Source organism: Protopterus annectens, chromosome 6.part1 (genome assembly GCF_019279795.1).
Source record: "Protopterus annectens isolate FY-2018-M chromosome 6.part1, PAN1.0, whole genome shotgun sequence".
Taxonomy (NCBI): domain Eukaryota; kingdom Metazoa; phylum Chordata; order Ceratodontiformes; family Protopteridae; genus Protopterus; species Protopterus annectens.
Window position 1 is genome coordinate 343,434,003 of NC_056738.1, and position 21,370 is coordinate 343,455,372.

At 45.1% G+C, this 21,370-nt stretch overlaps 1 protein-coding gene across 1 annotated transcript in view; it reads right to left on the reverse strand.

The window, feature by feature from the left end:
- Window positions 1–21,370, reverse strand: part of LOC122805289 (neutral alpha-glucosidase AB-like) — a 270,885-nt gene that overhangs the window by 100,195 nt on the left and 149,320 nt on the right. The window contains exon 4 of the mRNA XM_044075376.1: window positions 224–300. Coding sequence (XP_043931311.1) covers window positions 224–300 — 77 coding nt within the window. The remainder of the gene's footprint in view (window positions 1–223; window positions 301–21,370) is intronic.

Below are 21,370 nucleotides of genomic sequence, written 5' to 3' on the forward strand. Positions count from 1 at the left end.
TGGGGCTGAAAGCATTGCAATGTCTCAAATGCAGAAAAAGTGTTCTTAGCAATGGTGTACAAACGCTTGTCAATTAGAAGCATTAATCTATACAGCACTGTCAAATATAGGATTTATGACAAGTGGTGAGACTTTTCATTCTTGGATCATACTACTACAAAAATTGTATAATGTCATTCTAATTACAAGTTCAGTTTAACAACTTGTAAAGGGGAGCACTTACCTCTCCATTACCAGGTAAATATACTTGAACCCCTCTAGCCCCTTGTTCTGTGACTGGGTGCACCAATAAAGCTCTTCCTACAAGAAACATTTCTGAATTAATATCTGCTCATAAAGCACTTGTGCTTAAATCTTAAACTTTTTCACAGCAATCAGAATCAAACAAGCAAATACAAATACATCAGCCACTTCACAAATGTTAACAAGATAACAGGAATAGAATGAGTTACCCGTATAACCACACTAGGAAAAACTGCCTCTATTCAGGACCGACTCAGAGGTGCTGTCTGGTGAAGTAAGTTGAGTGACTTGTTAAGACTAACAGCAGACAAATGGACAAGAGTCGCATACCTCTCATCCTCAAAGGTGATCAGACTTGCAAAAGGACTTTGTTCTATGCAAATAGAATCGTAGTTGCCTATGAACATCAAGCAAATGCAATTTATACTCTCCCTTATTCTGGAAATACGGAAAGAAAACAGGGAGATTGATGACCTGGTTGACGTTCGATTCTGAAGCCACCTTCGGAAGAAAAGGGTTTGTCTGTAAGGAAACCCTGTCTTTGTGAAACACCACACAAGGGGCTTGACAGATAAGGCCTGAATCTCCAATACCCTTTTAGCTGAAGTAATGGCGACCAGAAAGGCTGTCTTCCAAGACAGGAACTGCAAATACACTGTAGCTGCTGGTTCAAAAGGAGAAGAAACCAAAGCTTGCAGGACTAGAGTAAGATCCGAAAATGGAAGGGACTGGAGCAGAGAAGGGGTCCAAATCGTGCTGAGAAGCCCATATAGAGAAATGTTTCCACTTACTGGAATAAAGCTTCCTAGTGGAGGATTTGAGAGCCCCTACCAAAATCTTCTTAACAGGAGAAGACAGCCCGGGAGTCCTAGCTATCACTGGAATTGGAGCAGCCAAGCCATGAGCTTCAGACTGACTAGATCTGGGTGTGGGATCCCTGAGGGATGCAAAATCAGATCCGGAACCAGATCTAATATCCAAGGAGGACACACCCCATGAGACCACAGATAAGAGAACCAAACTCGGCAAGACCAGAAGGGGGCAATGAGGATCACTAAGCTCCCCAGCCATTGAGCTTTCTGAATGAATTTCGGGATCAGAGGTAGAGGAGGATAAGCATACAAAAGACTAGAGGGCCAAGCATGAACTAGAGTGTCCCTGGGGTGAACTCCCCTAGAAGGGGTTTCAGAGCGAAAAACTTGCTGCACTTCGCATTGGAAGGAGTTTGCAGCAAGGCCAACCCCACTTTAGAAAGATCTATTCCGTTACTGAAGGACTCAGAGACCACTGGCAAGGCATCAGAATAGATCTGCTGAGCCTATCTGCCAAAATGTTGGACCGCACTGGAATGTGCGATGCCACAACAAAACAGCTGGAGGAGATTGCCCACTCCCACAATGTCATGACTTGGCGACAAAGGAGGTTAGACCTGGTTCCCTCCTGTTTGTTGATGTACCAGACTACGGACATGTCTGTCTGGATGGCAAGTGTCCCTTGGGGAAGATGGGCCTGAAGAGATTGCAATGCCAACAGCACAGTCCTCATCTCAAAGACGTTGCTATGCAGATTGGTCTCCAAGGAAGACCACATACCTTGGACTGTCCTTCCCATGCAATACCCCCCAAGCAGGGAAGCGTCTGTGGTCACTGTGGTTATCTAGGCAGGAAAGATTAACGGACGACCCAGATGATCACCCAGGGACTGAGGCCACCAGAGAAGTGAATCCCTGCAAGCCCGAGATAAATGAATTGGATGAGATAATAGAAGATCTAGCAAGGACCACTGAACCGCTAGGGTCCACTGGAGAACCCTCATATACATGGAAGCCATGAGGATCAGTGTAATCGCAGCCGCCATGGATCCCAATGCCCAAAGAACAGACTCCGCAGGAGAGTATTGGGTCTGAACAATGTACAATACATATTGTTTGAGGGACTGAAGTCTGTCCGGAGTTAGGAAAATCTTGCTCTGGGTGCTACCTAACTGAATCCCAATGAAGTTGAGAACTTGAAATGGATCCATTTGGGAATTGTTGAGATTTATGGTTATACCTAGCTGGTGGGCAGTCTGGAGAAGGAGATCAATGGCTTAACAGATCTGATGCCTGGAGGGAGCATAAAAGAGCCAATCCTCCAGGTATAAGACGACCTGGAAACCCTGCAGCTGGAGCCGCCACCACTGCCATCACTTTAGTGAACACCCTGGGGATGGTGGTGAGACCAAAGGGGAGTGCACTGAACTGGTAATGATTGCGCTCTGCAGGAAGCGGAGGAACCTCAGAGCACCTGTCCATTCTGACATGGTAGTACCCATCCTGGAGGTCTATATTTCACTTACCAGGAACTTGGAGCTAACAGACCATGATGCTGAAGGTATGGGTGGCAAACGAGATTTGGTGGCAGGAGGGCGACAGGGACATTATGGATAGGGGAGAAGCTTGGAACCGATGCTGGAGAAATGCGTCAGTCAGATCCATACTGGATCAGTGTTCTCAGGTTGAAGATCAAATGAAAACAACTTCAGATCAAAGGTTATGTACCAGCTATAACAATAGATCATGTGTTGTCTGTTTCCATCCAGTTCAACCTGTGGGTTATCGGACAAGATGTTGGCCATTCCCAAAGACTTTAGCCCCCTCCCCCAAGTTCTGATTATTCTACCCATTGTACCCTGCTCTCTCTACAGCTGCCTCAGATAGAGTTTTGTGGAGAGGGGCAGACTAACTGTAACCTTCTAATACCACAGACAAATGACCACAATAGGAAGGCAGGGAGCAGAGATGCCTGCAGAACTTGTCAGTCCAATGTTCAGGAGAAACACAGGAAGGGAAGAAGGCATGGCTGAACTGAACAGAAGTAGACAACATGGATCCAGCATTACAGTAAGTGCATAACTTAATCTGATGTTGCCTATTCTGTCCAGAATCAACCTGTGACACAGAGTTCCCAGCCACGTGTCAACCCAGAGAAGTACTAGGACAGAACATTCTTCAATAGTAGACCTCGACTAAATCCCACGTGTAATGAGACAGAAACATGGGTGCAGCCATCCAAGTATCCGCAGCACAAATGCCATCAATAGAAACTCTCAAGAAAAAGGCTGCAGAAGTGACCATAGCTTTGTTAGAGTGAACCTTCAGCTTACACGGCAAAGACTTTCTTAATCTATATCTCCATGAAATGCAATCAGAAAGCCAGTTAGATAGAGCAGCCCAAGTCAATGGTTTGCCCAAATGGGCCTTAGAAAAGAAAACAAATAGCTGGTTAGATGTCTTAATGAACCTGGCTCTATCTAAATAAAACTCACTTGCCTGTAAACATCAAGACAATGCAATACATACTCTTCCATATTTGAAAAGTTGGGGAAAAACACTGGTAAACAAATGGCTTCAATGTGGTTTCTGACACCACTTTAAGGCAAAAAGGCAGGATCCGTTCTGACAAGAACCCTAGTCTTTTGAAAGACCAAATATAGATGTACTAAGCATCAGGCCTAAAGTTCTGAACCACATCTAGCCGAAGTGACAGGGGTCCACATTACTTCATCGAAGATGCACATCATTGAAACCCCCCTCCCCGCTAATTATATATACAGCGACTCTGAGATTGCACTACAGTGGGGAAAGGGCATATTTCCTGACCCCCACCATAATGCAATCTCAAATCAGAAAGGTTGTCCAAAACACTGTTCAATGATGTGACTTTTTAATGAAGTAGCAGGGACCCAAATGGACAGACACCAGTCTTCCAAGACAGCAACTTCAGAGACGGTCTCTGAATGCTCAAAGGGATGGCCAGCAAAAATGTTAAGCATAAATGGTAAATCCCAAGGAGGAACAGGATTTTAAGTAGGAGGTTGCAAAAAGAATGTTCCCTTGAGAACAGCAGCAAAATGAACTTAAATAATGAAATAACTGAATCCAGATTGAATCAGATCAGCAAGGAAATCAAGATGTATCCAAAGGTGTTGAAAACAAAATGAAGCACTTCCACTTACTAGCATAAACCTTGCAAGTAGATGGTTTCTGGGAAGAGAACAAAAAGAACTACTTTATCAGAGAGCTTGGGATCTTTGATCATCAAGGGAATTGGGAAAACCATACGATTAATTTGAGAGATCGGATGTTGGGTGGGTCCAAGTCTGTGGGGTGAGAGCTCAGTTCCAGAATGGGATCCAGCACCTAGGGAGGGTACCACAGAAGAGGTCACAGAAAAGGGAACCACACCTGATGGGGTCAAGGAGGAGCAATGAGCAGCTTTCTGAAGAAACTATCAGAGGAGTGGGAAGTTAAGCATACAAGAGACCAGAGGGCCGAGCACACAGGACAACACTAGGTGACTACCCTTGTGGAGGCACTAGGGCGTAATAACTGTTGGACTTAGTGCTGGACAGGGAAGTAAACAGATCGCAACATGCAGTGCCCCAACTCTGGAAAATACGAACCGCTACCCAAGGATTTAGGTACCACTAATTAAGGAAGGAGGATGTTCCTACTCTGACTGTTCTTTAAAATGCTGATTTCACCAGGATGTGCGTTACTACCTCAAACCACGGAGAGGAAATGTCCACTTCCACACTTTCATGACCTTCTGGCAAAGAAGGTTGGACTGGGTTCCCCACTGTTTGTTCAGATACCAAACCACAGACATTGTCAGTTTGCACTGAAATGACACCCTTGGGGAGGAAATCCTGAAAAGTCTGCAATGCAAGGACAACTACTAATCTCCAACACATCATTGTGAAGGCTGGCCTCGAGCGAAGACCAAGTCCCTTAGATGGTCTTCCTTGTGAAATGCCCCCCCTCCACCCAAGAAGGGAGGCATCCATCATGACCATGCTGTGTGGGTGAGGAAGAACAAATGGTCTCCAGGCAGACACTATGGGAGATTCCAAATGCCACCTGATTTGACATCAGACTCCAATCAAAACGATAGCAAAATCCATGGGTTGGGTTAAAACAGACCACTGAGTAGCTAATGTCCACTGCAATATCCTCATATGGTACTGGGCTATGACACCTATGCAAATTGCTGCAGCCATGTGACCTAGAAGACTCAAATAGGGAAGCAGGAAGTTTTCTGACAGAAAGTATTAAAGTGGCCCAAGTATGAGGGGCAATCACTCTATGCACTGGAAATCTTACAATCTGAGACTGTGTGTGTAACAGCCTATGAACGCCATTATTTGAACTGGCAGAAGGCTGGTCTTTTGATAGTTCAGGGTGACCCCTAAGGAGAGACAACTGGAGAAGGGAATCCCAGCCCCTTAGTAAGGATGCTCTTGTGGAGGTGGAGAGGAGTTAAACATCTAGATAAGGAAAGATCTGGAATCCCTGCAGCCTGAGTCAAACTGCTACAACTGTCATTCCATGCACTTGGTAAACACCTGGATGGGGAGGTGGTAGAGACACCAAAGGACAGCACTCTGAACTGGTAATGACTGGCTCCCAGCTGGAAGTACAGATATCTCCCAGACCACCTCTCCATTTTTATATGATGGTAGGCATATTTGAGACTGATCGACCACATCCAGTCGTGCTTCCTCAAAAGCATGCGGATGGACAGTACCCTGACCATCTGGAACTCTGCCAGTTTTACAAAGGGATTTAACTTGCTTAACTCCAAAACTGGTCTGATGTTCTTGTTTTCCTTTAGTACCAAAAAGAACCTGGAATAGACCCCAAATCCTCAGAGTTCTGGTGGGACCTCGTTGATGACTATTTGTTAACAGCTTTTGAATCATGATAACGGCATCCCTTCTCTAATGGTGTGGGACATCCAGAAGGTTTTTGGCATTTTCTTTTGGAAGAAAAAAAAATGGAATCATGTAACCTCTGGATACGACACTCACACCCATGCATCTGAGGTGATGGCCTCCCAAGCTTCTGGGTGTAGAATCAAGGGATTCCCGATTGCCTCCAGAGCAGAACATCTTGCAAACTTTCAGGAACGCTGAAAGGGCCTCCCAGAAAAAGCTGCGCAGAAGCCCTGGTTCTTTAGACTACCTCTGCCACACAGGCAGCATCCATTCTGGTTACCCCTGCTCTATGAGGGAACCTTATCAAGGAGTATTCTGAAAAGGACTACTGCACATTTCTAAATAAAACTCTAACCTCCATTTTGGTTCCTAAAGAAGGTCTTTTGGGGTGTGGTATAATGTACTCAGATGGCAGACAGCACCTCCCATCTTGTTCGTTGCTGGTCAAGGAGTCTTTAATCTTTGGACCAAAAAGAGAGGAGCCATCAAAAGGTTTGTTGATAAGACATCTTAAAGCAGTCCGCAAAATTGCACAATCTCATCAAAGCATGGCAACACATGAGAATGCCAGTGCCAGCACCTGCACTAGAAAGCAGAAGCATTCACAAGCTGCAAATAGACGTAATGTGGACAACTGCATCTCCAGAGTCTTTTGTGACTCTGGAGCTTGCTGTATCTTAACTACTTTTGACACTTCAGACACAATGGCCCACTGATCCCTTGGAGGGGCCAAGCTCATATTGGCTTTTCTGGTACAGATTCCATCATATCAGGCTCCCTCCAGGCACTCAGGGACACTAAGTCAATAAGTGAATCCAATGGTGGGGACTACCCAGGAAATGGACGGGCCCACTCTAAAGGCCTCCAAAAATACAGACTCCTCCAGAAATGGGGCTTTGCCTGTCCGAACTCCATGCAGGTGGAGCAAAGTACAGTTGTGTACACTTACTATAAATGTAGATGTTCGAGTGTATTCACAGTTGCAGTCATTACATTTGGGTAATCTGCTGGCAGGTTGCCCTCAGTCGGCCTGATTAACAAAGTCTTGGGTCCTGCGTCGGTTGCTGTCCCTTCTTCCATGACGTCAGGTCGTCAGGGGTATAAAACATGCAGCCGACACCATTACATCAGTTTTTCTTGCCCCAGATGTCAGGTGCCCCCCAAATGGGGAGCAAACTATATACAAGTTATTAAAAACACAATTACCTCCAAACAAAAGCAAATGCAACAAAAAGGCTTTTAAGCATAGTAAAGGAAAGCAGAGGTACAGTAACAGAAAAACAGGGGGCTGGAGGGAGGGTAAAGTACAGTTGTGTACCTACCATAAATGTAGATGTTCGAGTGTATTCACTGTTGCAGTCATTACTCTTGGGTTATCCTGCTGGCAGGCTACCCGCAGTTGGCCAGAATTCCAAAGTCTAGGTCCGGCGTCGGTTTCTGTCACCTCTTCCATGACGTCAGTGCGCCAGGGGTATAAAAGATGCAGTCAATGCCATTTTCTTCAGGTTTTTCTTGCCCCAGATGTCAGGTGCCCCCAAATTGGTAGTTTGAAAAAAATATGCCAATAAAAATGCATGCCCAAAAATAACATTTCCTTCATCTACAAGCAAATACACCAAATAGGTTGTATAGGATAGAGAAGTGCAGATAAATCCCAGCAAAGAAAAAGGGGGATGGTGGGTGGGTAACCTGGACTGCAACAGTGAATACACTCTAACATCTACATTTATGGTAGGTACACAACTGTACTATGTTCATCGTGTTTCACTGTTGCAGTCATTACTCTTGGGTTGAATCCCAAAGCTGAGGATGGGTGGCTGGGCTAAATAGGATTAGGAGAGGCTATGAGGCCCTGCAGAACTGCAGTGGCAAAACCTGCTCTGGACTTAGAGTAAAGACGTAAGTGGTAGTGATTTGTGAAGGTGTGCACTGAACTCCAAGTTGCAGCCTCTAAGATATCTTTGGTTGGTACTCCTCTGAGGAAGGCTGCTGAAGTGGCTGCTGCTCTGGTGGAATGAGGCCTAATGCCCTTTGGCACTGATTTGCCATGTTGAAAATAGCAGAAACGGATGCAATGGCCTATCCATTTAGAAATAGTCTGTTTTGAGACAGCCTTTCCTTGTGATCCTGCAGCATATGACACTAAAAGTTGCTTAGTCTTTCTGAAAGCTTTAGTTCTGTCCAAGTAGAAGCGTAACTGCCTATGTCCAAGGAATGCAGAATTTTCTCACCCTTGTTCTGTGGATTTGGATAAAAGGTAGGCAAGTGAATGGTTTGGTTGAGGGCCACACTGGACACCACCTTAGGCATAAATGTAGGGTTTGTCCTCAGAGAAACCCTGTCTGGGTGAAAAATGATGAAAAGTTCCACAGCCATGAGTGCTTGTAACTCCGAGACTCTCCTTGCAGAGGTTATTGCTAGGAGCAGAGCTGTTTTCCAGGATAAGAATTTTATATCAGCTGTTGATGCTGGCTCGAAAGGAGGCAGTGTGAGTATTTTCCAAAACATAACGGAGGTCCCAGGCCGGAATTGGTGCTCTCCCTGGAGGCCTAATGTTTTTGGCCCCTCTGAGATACTGCCTTATTAAAGGATGAGAAAAGATATGTGGTTCCGTATTGTAATGGGCTGAAATGGCACAGGCATGAATCTTAATTGATGAGAAAGAAAGGCCTTTGTTCAGCATCTCAGTTAGGTATTGTAAAATCTGAGGGATATTTGTTACACCCGTGTCAATGCCTTGTTCCTGGTTCCAAGCACAGAATCTCTTCCATTTTTCTGCATAAGATTTTCTGGTACTGGGCCTCCTGGCCTCCAAGATAACATCCATAACAGCTTTTGAAAGAGGAGTGTTCTAAATGGCTACAATATCCGCCATGATGCGAGATTTAAGGTCCTGAGTTGGCTGTGCAGGATCCGATTGTTTTGTTGGGTCAGCAAGTGAAAAGTCTGAGGCAATATCCATGCTGGACCTTGAGACAAGCTCTTTAGGATTGGGTACCAGTGCTGGCGTGGCCAGTCTGGTGCAATCAGTATCATTTTTGGCTTCTCTTGTCTGACCTTTAGGAGTACCCTGGGAAGGAGAGGCAGTGGGGGAAAAGCATATACTGTTAGATTTTTCCAGCTGAAGGATAGGGCGTCCACTTTCCATGCTTGCTTGTGACAAATCCTTGTGCAAAATCTCTGTAATTGGCAGTTGTGAGGGGAGGCAAATAGATCTATGTCTGAGCATCCCCATTTCCTTATTATCATGCTGAAGACTTGTGGATCCAGTTTCCATTCGTGGGGATCCATGAGGTTTCTGCTTAGTTCGTCTGCCAGAGTATTTGTTTTTCCTGGCAGGAATTGTGCTTGCAGGTGAACTTGAAAAGCCAATGCTGTGTCCCATAAGGTCATTGCTCATCTGCAGAGGGGGTAGGAATGTGTACCTCACTGCTTGTTTATGTACCACATGATCGTAGTGTTGTCTGCCTTTATCAGTAACTGTCCTGGATGAAGCAGGTCCTTGAAAGCTGTCAGGGCATTTTGAACAGCTACCATCTCTTTTTGATTGATGTGAAGATGCATCTGGTTTGCAGGCCATGTGCCCTGAATACATTTTCCTGCCATATGGGCCCTCCAGGCATAATCTGATGCATCCGTTGTCTGTGTCTGTCTGGTTGTGGGTAAACTGAATGGAAGACCCTTCTTGTGGTGACAGGCTTCTGCCCACCATCGAAACTCGTGTTGCAGGCAGAGAATGAGTGCAATTACTGTCTCCAGGTTGTGGCAATGCTGAGTCCAAACACTTTTTAGATACCACTGTAGTTTCCTCATATGCAATCTGGCATATGGAATTAGTAGAATGCAGGATGCCATGAAACCCAAGGCCTGCAGGATTTTCCTTGCAGATAAGTGGGTTTTTGTTGCCAATTTCTTGAAGTAGTCAGTTGCTTTTGTTTGTATGGCATGAGATAAGCCATCTGGGCAGTTGTATTTAAGCTTGCACCCAGGAATATTGTCTCTTGAGAGGGCACTAGTTTTGATTTCTGTTCGTTTACTGTGTACCCTAGGCAAATTAGTAATCTTTTTACAAACTCCAGATGCTTTAGAAGAATGTCCTTGCTCTCTGCTTGAATAAGGCAGTCGTCCAAGTAGTGATATATTTGAATTCCTTTTTGTCTGCAAAATGCAATTACTGGTGCCAGGCATTTTGTGAAGACCCTGGGCGCAGTAGATAAGCCAAAGGGCAGTGCAGAGAATTGGAAATGCATTGGCCAGCTATGAATCTGAGGTATCTAATGCAAGATTGTCTGACTGGGACATGCAGGTATGCCTCCTTTAGGTCCAATGTGACTAGCCAAGCCTTCTTGCCCAGCATGGGTAGAAGTTGCTGCAGTGTTAACATTTTGAATTTTGGAACATCAGGGAAAGTATTTAGGATTGACAGGTCCAGTATTGGTCTCCAGGCTTTGTCCTTTCTGGGTACCAGGAAAAGTCTTGAGTAAAATCCTTGTCCCCGTTTGCTGTGGTACTCTTTGAATAGCTATCATGTCCATGAGAGCAGAAATTTGTTTTTGTGCCTCTGCCCATTGGTTTTGTGGCAGGTCTGGCATACCTTTTGATTTTGGAAGGGTGTGAAAGTGGAACCTGTAACCCTGAGAAACAATATTCAGTACCCATTTGTCCTGGGTGATCATGTGCCAATTTTGTGAGAAAAGTGCTAGCTTTCCCCCTAAGGGTGCTGCCAAAAGGTAAGTGCTTGGCATTAGTAGAGGGAAGTCATTGGGACTGTTTCCTATAAGGTTGCGATTTGTCATCTCCTCCTTTGGGAGCTGAAGCACCCCATTGTTTAGGTCTGTATGAGCCTTGGGGCTAAGATCTGCCTCTTGGGCGCCTGTATCTGCCTCTTTGTGGCCTGTCTGACACCGGAAAGGACCAATTTTTTGAAGGCCAGTTTCTGCTAAATTTAGGAGGTTGAACCTGTAAGAAATCCTTTACTGTCTGCCATTGATTTTGCTTTATCCTCCATTTTCTTTAACACCTCTTCTGCCTTAACACCAAACAAAGTATCATGCTGTAGTGGAGCATCCAATAATTTTACTTTAACATGTTCAGGTAAACTTTGTTCTTTCAACCAAGCATGCCTTCGAATGACAGAGCCTGTAACTGCGGCTCTGCAAGAAGCCTCTAATGAATCAAAACCACATTGCAGAGTATGCTTTCCCACTTGTTCAGCTGTATGCAATAAATCCTGCATTTCCTTATTGTCAGGACATTCTGAATTTGTAAGCATTTTCTGTTTTAACAAAGACATGAGGTACTGTTGATATTTAAGCATGTGAAACTGGCAGTTTAAAGCCCTTACAGCTAAAGTAGCAGAAGTGTAAACTTTTTTCTTCCATCTATCCAGAGCTCTGGAATCCCTATCAGAGGGGACAGGGTTTTTTGCAGTGGAAGCCTTAACCCCTTTAGGACCCTGAGGAATTGTTTCTGGGTCAGCAGCAGGGTTTTTATAAAGAAATTTATGAGAGTCTGGGACCCTGTATAACCTGTCTGGCTTTACTGGTGCATGGGGTAAAGAATCAGGAGACAAACTGGATTCAGAGAAATCATCATCAACAATATCAAGCACAGGGGGGATATAGCCAGGGGCCTGGGCTGAGGCAATAAAATTCTCTGAGCCTTTTCTTGGATTCTGAATAATCCTGGCTCTCCCAATGGAAATGCTCCCTCACGGTGTGCAAAGTTTCCCCAAAAGAGTAATCCACAGGTGGAGAGGCTGAAGGTATAGATTCTTCTGCATCAGAGTCCTCATAGGGAGGGAGAGAATAGCCCTGATCTGATAAGGAATCAGAGGAAATAGAAACCTGGTCAGAGGAGTCAGTCAGTGCCTTGCCTAGGCCTTTTATCAGGAGGGGGATGGGAACCCCTGATCAAAGCAATTAGGTCCTCGGCCATTTTAAGCATCTGTTTCTTTGGCATGGGTGACTGTCCAGGAGAATGCTGTACTTGTTTCCTGGTCTTTAATGGTGTTTTTGAGTTTGCCTTGGCTGCTGTAGTGGACTTGATAGTAAGCTGTGAAGGTCTGAAAACACCCTCAGAAGCCGATGCCTGCTCAGTGGCTCCTGACCCATCTGAGTGAATAGTTTCCACAGGCCCAATACCTTGAGTTTCCAGAGGCCTAGGTGTCTCCACATGGGAGTCGGATGCGGCCTGTGGCTCTGAGGTAGTGGGTGTCAGGGGCTGCGAAAGCGCCTCACTGAGAATCGGCGACTGGCCTAGAAGAGGCTTCGTCGGTTTTGGACCTCGGATGCCTGTCCTTTTCCTTGTCTTTGCGGTTTTTATAAATTCCGGTCGTCGGTTGCTCCGACGGCATTATGTAGTTAAACCTTCAGCCAAAGTAATGTAAAGCAAAATCAAACAGACGCTTAATAGTGCGTTTGTTGAATCTAGCAGAAAACCGACAACTAGTAACGTCATGGTCAGGGCCTAGGCAAGGAATACAGTAAGAGTGAAAGTCCTTATGAGGTATTTGCTTCCCAAAAGAAATACAATTGTTAACTTTTACTGACATCGGTCTGGAACAAGAAAAAGTTTCCCCAACGGGGTACTTAGCTTTATTGAAGACTTCGGTTCTGAAATTCGATTTCGGAAATCTCAGGAGTCGGCCAACCGGCACTTGCGAACTGCTTTCGCTTCGGGCATCGCACGGCAAGAAAGACTGAAGAAAATGGCATCGGCTGCATCTTTTATAAAGTACAGTTTTGTACCTACCACAAATGTAGATGTTCGAGTGTTCACCCTGCTGCAGTCATCACACTTGGGTTATCCTGCCGTCAGGCGGTCCCGCAGTCGGCCCGAATTCCAAAGTCTTGGTCCAGCATCAGTCGCTGTCGCTTCTTCCCTGACGTCAGTGCGCCAGGGGTATATAAGAGGCATCTGACTCCATTTTCTTCAGTTTTTCTTGCCCCAGATGTCAGGTGCCCCCAAATAGGTAGGCAAAATTATATATATATATATATATATATCTATATATATATATATAGATATATATATATATATATATATATACACACACACACACACACACACACACACACACACACACATATATACACATATAGCTATATAAAAATAAAACAAAACCCTTAGGCACAAGCAAATACACCACAGAGGTAGTATAGGATAGAGTGGTAGACATAAGTTCAGCTAGTTCAGAGGGGATGGAGGGAGGGTAACCTGGACTGCAGCAGGGTGAACACTCGAACATATACATTTATGGTAGGTACAAAACTGTACTATGTTCATCGTGTTACCCTGCTGCAGTCATCACACTTGGGTTGAATCCCAAAGTTAAGGATGTGAGGTGGAGTCAAACAGGGTTAGAAGAAGCAAGTAGGCCCTGCAAAACTGCAGTGGCAAAACCAGCTCTAGTCTTAGACTATAGAGGTAAGTGATAGTGGTCGGTGAAGGTGTGCACTGAACTCCAAGTTGCAGCTTCCAGAATATCCTTGGTTGGCACTCCCCTGAGAAAGGCTGCTGATGTAGCTGTAGCCCTGGTGGAGTGGGACCTAATGTTAGCAGGTACCGGTTTCCCATGATAGGTGTAGCAGAAACGTATGCAATGCCCAATCCATTTAGAAATGGTCTGTTTTGAGATGGCTTTTCCTTGTGATCCTGTAGCATAGGCTACAAAGAGCTGGTCAGTTTTTCTGAAAGCCTTAGTTTTATCCAAGTAGTAACGTAACTGCCTGTGAATGTCCAAAGAGTGCAGGAGTCTTTCTCCTTTGTTCTGGGGATTTGGTAAGAAGGTGGGCAAGTGAATGGTTTGGTTTAGGGCCACACTGGATACCACCTTTAGCATAAAGGAAGGGTTAGTTCGTAGAGAGACTCTGTCTTGATGAAAAATGAGGAAAGGTTCCACTGCCATTAGTGCCTGTAGCTCTGAGACTCTTCTAGCTGAGGTTATTGCTAGTAGTAGGGCAGTTTTCCATGAAAGAAATTTTAAATCAGCTGAAAAAGCTGGTTCAAAGGGCGGCAGTGTAAGCTTTTCCAGAACAAAGTTGAGATCCCAAGTAGGTGTTGGAGCTCTCCTTGGCGGTCTTAAGTTCTTAGCCCCTCTGAGGTACTGTCTTAGGAGTGGATGCGAGAATAAAGGAGGATCCGTACTGTAATGAGCTGAAATTGCTGAGGTGTGGATCTTAATAGATGAAAAGGAAAGTCCTTTGTGTAACATCTCAGTTAAATATTGTAGAATCTGAGGGATGTTTGAATCAAGCGGATTTTGGCCTTTAGCCTGGTTCCAGGCACAAATTTTTTTCCATTTGTCTGAATAGGTTTTCCTGGTGCTGGGCCTTCCTGGCCTCCAGAATGACATCCATAACAGCTTTGGATAAAGGTGTTGGCTGGTTGTTTAGGTAATTTGCCATGCAGCCAGGTTTAAAGTCTTGAGCTGGCTGTGTAGAATCTGATTGTCTCGCTGGGTGAGCAAGTGAGGAATTTGTGGCAAAATCCATGGTGGACCATGTTCCCTAAAATTGGATACCAATGCTGGCGTGGCCAGTCTGGTGCAACGAGTATCATTTGTGGCCTCTCTAATCTGACTTTCAGCAGTACCTTTGCTAGAAGAGGTAGTGGAGAGAAGGCATACACCGTTAATGTTTACCAAGTGAATGAGAGGGCGTCCACTTTCCAAGCTAGTGGATGGAAGGTCCTTGTGCAAAATTTTTGAAGTTGGTGGTTGTGGGGGCTTGCAAACAGATCTATGTCTGGGCGTCCCCATTTTTGAGCTATCATTGCAAATACTTGTGGATCTAGTTTCCATTCGTGTGGATCCATGATGTTTCTGCTTAGGTCGTCTGCCAATGTGTTTTTCTTTCCTGGCAGGAATTGTGCTTGTAATTGAACCTGGTAAGACAGTGCAGTGTTCCACAAGGTCGACCACATTACTGTGGTATTGTCCGTCTTTATTATTAGTTGTCCTGGGTGTAGAAGGTTCCTTGAAAGCTGTTAGGGCATTCTGTACTGCTAGCATTTCTTTTTGATTGATATGTAGATGCCTCTGATCTGTAGTCCATTTGCCCTGAATGCACTGCCCTGCCATGTGTGCTCCCCAGGCATAGTCCGATGCATCTGCTGTCATAGTTTGTCTGGCTGTGGGTAAGGTGAAAGGCTGACCCTTGCTGAGGTGACATGCCTGTGCCCACCATAGAAACTCCTGCTGAAGGCAGGGAATGAGTGGTATCATTGTTTCCAAGCTGTGGCTGTGCTGAGTCCATACACTTTTCAGGTACCATTGTAATTTCCTCATATGCAGTTTTGCAAATGGTATTAGTAGTATGCAAGATGCCATGAATCCCAAGGCCTGCAGAATTTTTCTTGCATGGAGTTGGGTCTTTGTTGCCATTATTTTGAAATACTGAATCAGCTGTCGTTGCTCGTCTGGCGTGAGATAAGCCATCTGGGCCGTTGTATTCAAGCTGGCATCCAGGAATATGATGTTTTGTGAGGGCACTAGTTTTGATTTCTTTTCGTTTACTGTGTACCCTAGGCAACTTAGAAGGTGTTTGACAAATGCCAGATGCTTTAAAAGAATGTCCTTGCTTTCTGCTTGAATAAGGCAGTCGTCCAGGTATGGGTAATATTTGAATTCCTCTTTGTCTACAGTATGCAATTACTGGTGCCAGGCATTTTGTGAAGACCCTGGGCAAAGTAGATAAGCCAAAGGGCAGGGCAGAGAATTGATAATGCATTGAACCTGCAATGAAGCGGAGGTATCTTCTGCAATTTTGTCTGATAGGGACATGCAGGTATGCCTCCTTGAGGTCCAAAGTGACTAGCCAAGCATTCTTGCCCAGCATGGGAAGAAGCTGCTGTAGTGTTAGCATCTTGAATTTTGGTACTTGCAGATAGGTGTTCAGAAATGAAAGATCCAGAATGGGTCTCCATGCTTTGTCCTTTCTTGGGACTAGGAAGAGTCTTGAGTAAAATCCTTGTCCTTGCTCCTGTGTAGGTACCTGTATGTCCATGAGAGCTGTAATTTGTTTTTGTGCCTCTGCCCATTGATTTGGTGGCAGGTTTGGCATTCCTTTGATCCTTGGTAAGGTATGAAAGTGGAATCTGTAACCTTGAGAGAGAATGTTTAGAACCCATTTGGCTTTTGTGATGATGTGCCAGTTGTCTGCAAAAAATGCTAGTTTTCCTCCCAAGGGAGTTGCCAGGAGAGATTTGCTTGGTAGTTTGAGGATAGTGTCATTGTGTTTGTCTTCTGCTAGCTTGGGGCCTGTCTTCTCCTCCTTTCTGGGTAGCAGTACCCCATTGGCGAGGTTTGTAAGGGCCTTGTGACTGACCTCTTCCCCTTGGGCATCTGTATTTGCCCTTCTGTGATCTGTCAGAAGCTGGAAAGGACCAGTTTTTTGTTGGCCAATTTCTGCTGAAAGGGGTTGTACCTGCAAAAAATCCTTGACCGTATGCATAGACTTTGCCTTATCCTCCATTTTCTTTAAAACCTCTTCTGCTTTGACACCAAATAATACATCCTGCTGTAAATGTGCATCCAATAATTGTGCTTTAACATGGTCAGGAAAGGTTTGTTCTTTTAACCAAGCATGTCTACGTATGACAGAGCCCGTAACAGCTGCTCTACAGGAAGCTTCCAATGAATCAAATCCGCATTGTAAAGTATGTTTGCCCACCTGTTCAGCTGCATGCAACAGATCCTGCATTTCCTTGAATTCAGACTGTTCTGAATGTGTGCTCATTTTTTTGTTTTAACTGAGACAGTAGGAATTGCTGATATTTCAACATGTGAAACTGGCAATTTAATGCCTTCATAGCCAGAGTTGCTGAGGTGTGTATTTACTTTCCCCATCTATCTAGGACTCTGGAATCCCTTTCAGAGGGCACAGGATTTTTAGCCATATAAGCTTTAGCTCCATTAGGACCCTGGGAAATGGTTTCTGGGTCAACTACAGGGCTTTTATAAAGGAATTTGTGAGAGTCAGGTACTCTGTAGTATCTGTCTGGTTTGGCTGGAGCAGGAGGTAGAGAGTCTGGATTTAAACTAGACTCCCAAGTAAACATCATCCACAATATCTAAAACAGGTGGGACAGCAAGAGGTCTGTGCTGGGGTAGTAAAAGGAACTCTCAAATCCTATTCTTAGAATCTGAGTAATCCTGGCCTTCCCAGTGGAAATGTTCCCTCATGGTATGTAAAGTTTCCCCAAAGGAGTAGTCTTCAGGGGGAGATGCTGAGGGAATAGAGTCTTCAGCATCAGAGTCTTCATAAGGTGGAAAAGTGTAATCCTGTTCCTCAGAAGAATCTGAGGAGAGTGAAACCTGGTCAGAGGATGCATAATCCTCCTCTTGTCTTGGTCTTTTATCAGGAGGGGGATAGGAACCCCTGATAAGGGTAATCAAATCTTCAGCCATCTTAAGCATCTGTTTCTTAGGCATGTTGCCTTGAACTGTAGACTGATGTACAGTTTTCTTAGGTTTTAAAGGAGTTTTAAGCTTAGCATAAGATTTAATGGTGAGTGTAGTCGGTCTAAAGACACCTTCTGCAACCAAAGGTGTTTCCACTGCACCGGTGTCTACTTCTGCTCCGGTGTCGGAAGATGGCTGTGTCGGCCTAGTAGGCTCCGCTTGGGAATCCGCAGCTGTCTGGGGTTCCAGTTCTACGGTCGTCAGGGGCTGCGTAGGCGCTCACTGAAAACCGGAGAACCGGCGCGACAGGCCAAGCTGAGGCCTCGGAGTCTGGTTTGTTCCTAGGCTGCCTGTCCTAATCCTTGCGTTTTTTATGCATGGCGGTCGTCGGCTGCTCTGACGGCATGATATAATTAAATTTCCTACCAAAGTAATGCCGTGCGAAGTCAAAACGGCGTTTGATAGTTCGTTTATTAAACCAAGCACAAAACCGACAACCTGTGACGTGGTGGTCTGGGCCTAGGCAAGGAACACAACAGGAATGGAAGTCCTTATGAGGTATTTGCTTCCCACAAGAAATGCAGTTGTTAACTTTTTCTGACATCGGACTGAGGCAAGAAAATGTTCCCCAACGGGGTACTTAGCTTTATTGAAGACTTCGGACTGAAATTCAAATCGAAAATCTCAGGTGTCGGCCGACCGGCACTTGCGAACTGCTTCTGCTTTGGGCACCGCGCGGCAAGAAAGACTGAAGAAAATGGCGTTGGATGCCTCTTATATAGCCCTGGCGCACTGACGTCAGGGAAGAAGCAACAGCAACCGACGCCGGACCAAGACTTTGGAATTCGGGCCGACTGCGGGACCGCCTGACGGCAGGATAACCCAAGTGTGATGACTGCAGCAGAGTAACACGATGAACATCCCTGGTGCACTGATGTCAGGGAAGAGGTGACAGCAACCGACGCCGGACCTAGACTTTGGAATTCTGGCAGACTGCGGGTAGCCTGCCAGCAGGATAACCCAAGTGTAATGACTGCAACAGTGAAACACGATGAACATTCATTGTTCCCAGGCTGTGACAATGTTGACTCCATAAACGTTTTAAGTACCACTGAAGTTTCCTCATATGCAGTCTTGCATATGGAATTAGAAGAATGCAGGAGGCCGTGAACCCCAGGGCTTGCAGTATTTGTCCTGCAGATAGCAGGGTTTTTGTGGCCACCTGTTTGAAGTAAGTCACCAAATGAATTTGCTTTTCTGGCGTAAGGAAAGCCATCTGGGCAGTTGTATTCAAGCTTGCACCCAGGAATGTAATTTGGGTTACCAGTTGTGTTTTATTTTCATTTATGGTGTACCCTAGACAAGTTAGAACCCTTTTTACAAACGCCAGATGTTTTAGAAGAATGGCCTGGTTTTCTGCCCGAATTTGACAATCGTCCAGGTATGGACATATCTGAATATTTCTTTGCCAGCAAAATGCAATTACTGGAGCCAGGCACTTTGTGAATACCCTGGGTGCAGTAGACAACCCAAAGGGCAGTGCAGAGAAAGTACAGTTGTGTACACTTATCATAAATGTAGATGTTAGAGTGTATTCAGTGTTGCAGTGATTACATTTGGGTAATCCTGCTGGCAGGTTGCCCTCAGCTGGCCTGAATTCCAGAGTCTTGGGTCCTGCGTCGGCTGCTGTCGCCCCTTCCCTGACGTCAGGCCGTCAGGGGTATAAAAGAAACAGCTGATGCATTTTCTTCAGTTTTTTTTGCCCCAGATGTCAGGTGCCCCCAAAAGAAGGGTAGACAAATTTTATATATATATATATATATATATATATATATATATATATATATATATATATATATATATTCAGAAATACAACAATATAAATTTTACCTTCATCTATAAGCAAATACACCACATAGGTAGTATAAATCAGAGAAGGAAAGATAAGATCCAAAAGAAAAAAGGGGAAAGGCAGGTGGGTAACCTGGACTGCAACAGTGAATACACTTGAACATCTACATTTATGGTAAGTGTACACAACTGTACTATGTTCTTCGTGTTTCACTGTTGCAGTCATTACATTTGGGTAGAGTCCCAAAGCTATGGTTGGGAGGCTGGAACTAGACAGCAGTAGGAGCGGCTATGAGGCCCTGCAGAACTGCAGTGGCAAAGCCTGCCCTGGATTTAGAGTAGCGTGCCAGATGATAATGCTTTGTAAATGTGTGCACCGAACTTCAAGTAGCGGCCTCTAAAATGTCTGTGGTTGGAACCCCCATGAGAAAGGCTGCCGAGGTGGATGCAGCTCTGGTGGAATGAGGCCTAATGCCCTTAGGCACTGGTTTGCCATGGTGTAAGTAGCAAAAACGAGTGCAGTGGCCTAACCACTTAGATATAGTCTGCTATGAGATGGGCTTTCCTTGTGATCCTGCAGCATATGCCACTAGTAATTGCTCTGTCTTTCTGAAAAGCTTTGGTTCTGTCCAAGTAGAATCTAAGCTGTCTGTGCACGTCCAAAGAATGCAGAATTCTCTCCCCCTTGTTCTGTGGATGTGGGTAAAAGGCTGGCAGATGGATGGCTTGGTTAAGAGCCACACTGGACACTACTTTAGGCATAAATGTTGGTTTTGACCTAAGGGAGACCCTGTCTGGATGAAAAATGATGAAAGGTTCCAAGGCCATGAGTGCCTGTAGCTCTGAAACTCGTCTTGCAGAAGTAATTGCTAAGAGCAGAGCTGTTTTCCAAGATAAAAACTTCATATCAGCAGTAGCAGCTGGCTCAAAAGGAGGCAGGGTGAGCTTTTCCAAGACATAGTTGAGGTCCCATGCAGGTACTGGTAGTCTCCTTGGGGGTCTTAAATGTTTGGCTCCTCTGAGGTACTGCCTTAATAAAGGGTGAGAAAAAAAGTGGTGACTCTGTATTGTAATGAGCCGAAATAGCAAAGGCATGATTTTTTATTGATGAAAAAGATAGGCCTCTGTCCAGCATCTCAGTTAAGTATTGCAAAATATAAGGAATATTTGGTACCGCTGTATCAGTTCATTGTGCCTGGTTCACGGCACATAATCTCTTCCATTTTCCAGCATAAGACTTTCTAGTACTAGGCCTTCTGGCTTCCAGAATGACATCCATCACAACTTTACTGAGAGGTATTTTTTGTGTGACTACATTATTCGCCATGCTGCCAAATTTAATGTCCTGAGCTGGCAGTACATGATCTGATTTTGTCTTGCTGGGACAGTAGTCGAGGTATTTGAGGTAAGGTCCAAGCTGGGTATAGAGATAAGTTTCTTAGTATTGGATACCAGTGCTGGCGTGGCCAGTCTGTGGCAATCAGTATCATCTTTGGCTTCTCCTGTTTGACCTTTAGGAGCACCTTGGGGAGGAGAGGCAGTGGCGGAAAGACATATACTGATAGGTTTGTCCAGTTGGTAATTGAGAAGGGAGGCAAATAGATATATGTCAGGGCATCCCCATTTCCTTATCATGCTGAAGACTTGTGGATTCAGCTTCCACTCGTGGAGATCCATGAGGTTTCTGCTTGGGTCATCTGCCTGAGTATTTTCCTTACCTGGCAGGAATTGTGCCTGCAGATGTACATGGTAAGTCAAAGCTGTGTCCGACAAGGTCACGGCTAGTCTGCAAAAGGGGTAAGAATGTGTGCCCCCCTGCCTGTTTATATACCACATGACCATGGTGTCATCTGCCTTTATCAGTAGTTGCCCCGGATGAAGTAGGTCCTTGAAGGCTGCCAGGGCATTTTGAACAGCTAACATCTCTTTTTGATTAATATGTAGATGCATTTGGTTTGAGGACCATGTGCCCTGAATGCATCTTCCTGCCATGTGGGCTCCCCAGGCAGAGTCTGATGCTTCCGTTGTTGCTGTCTGCCTGGTTGGAGGTAATGTGAATGGCTGTCCCTTGTTCTGGTGACAAGCCTTTGCCCACCATCAAAACTCCTGTTGCAG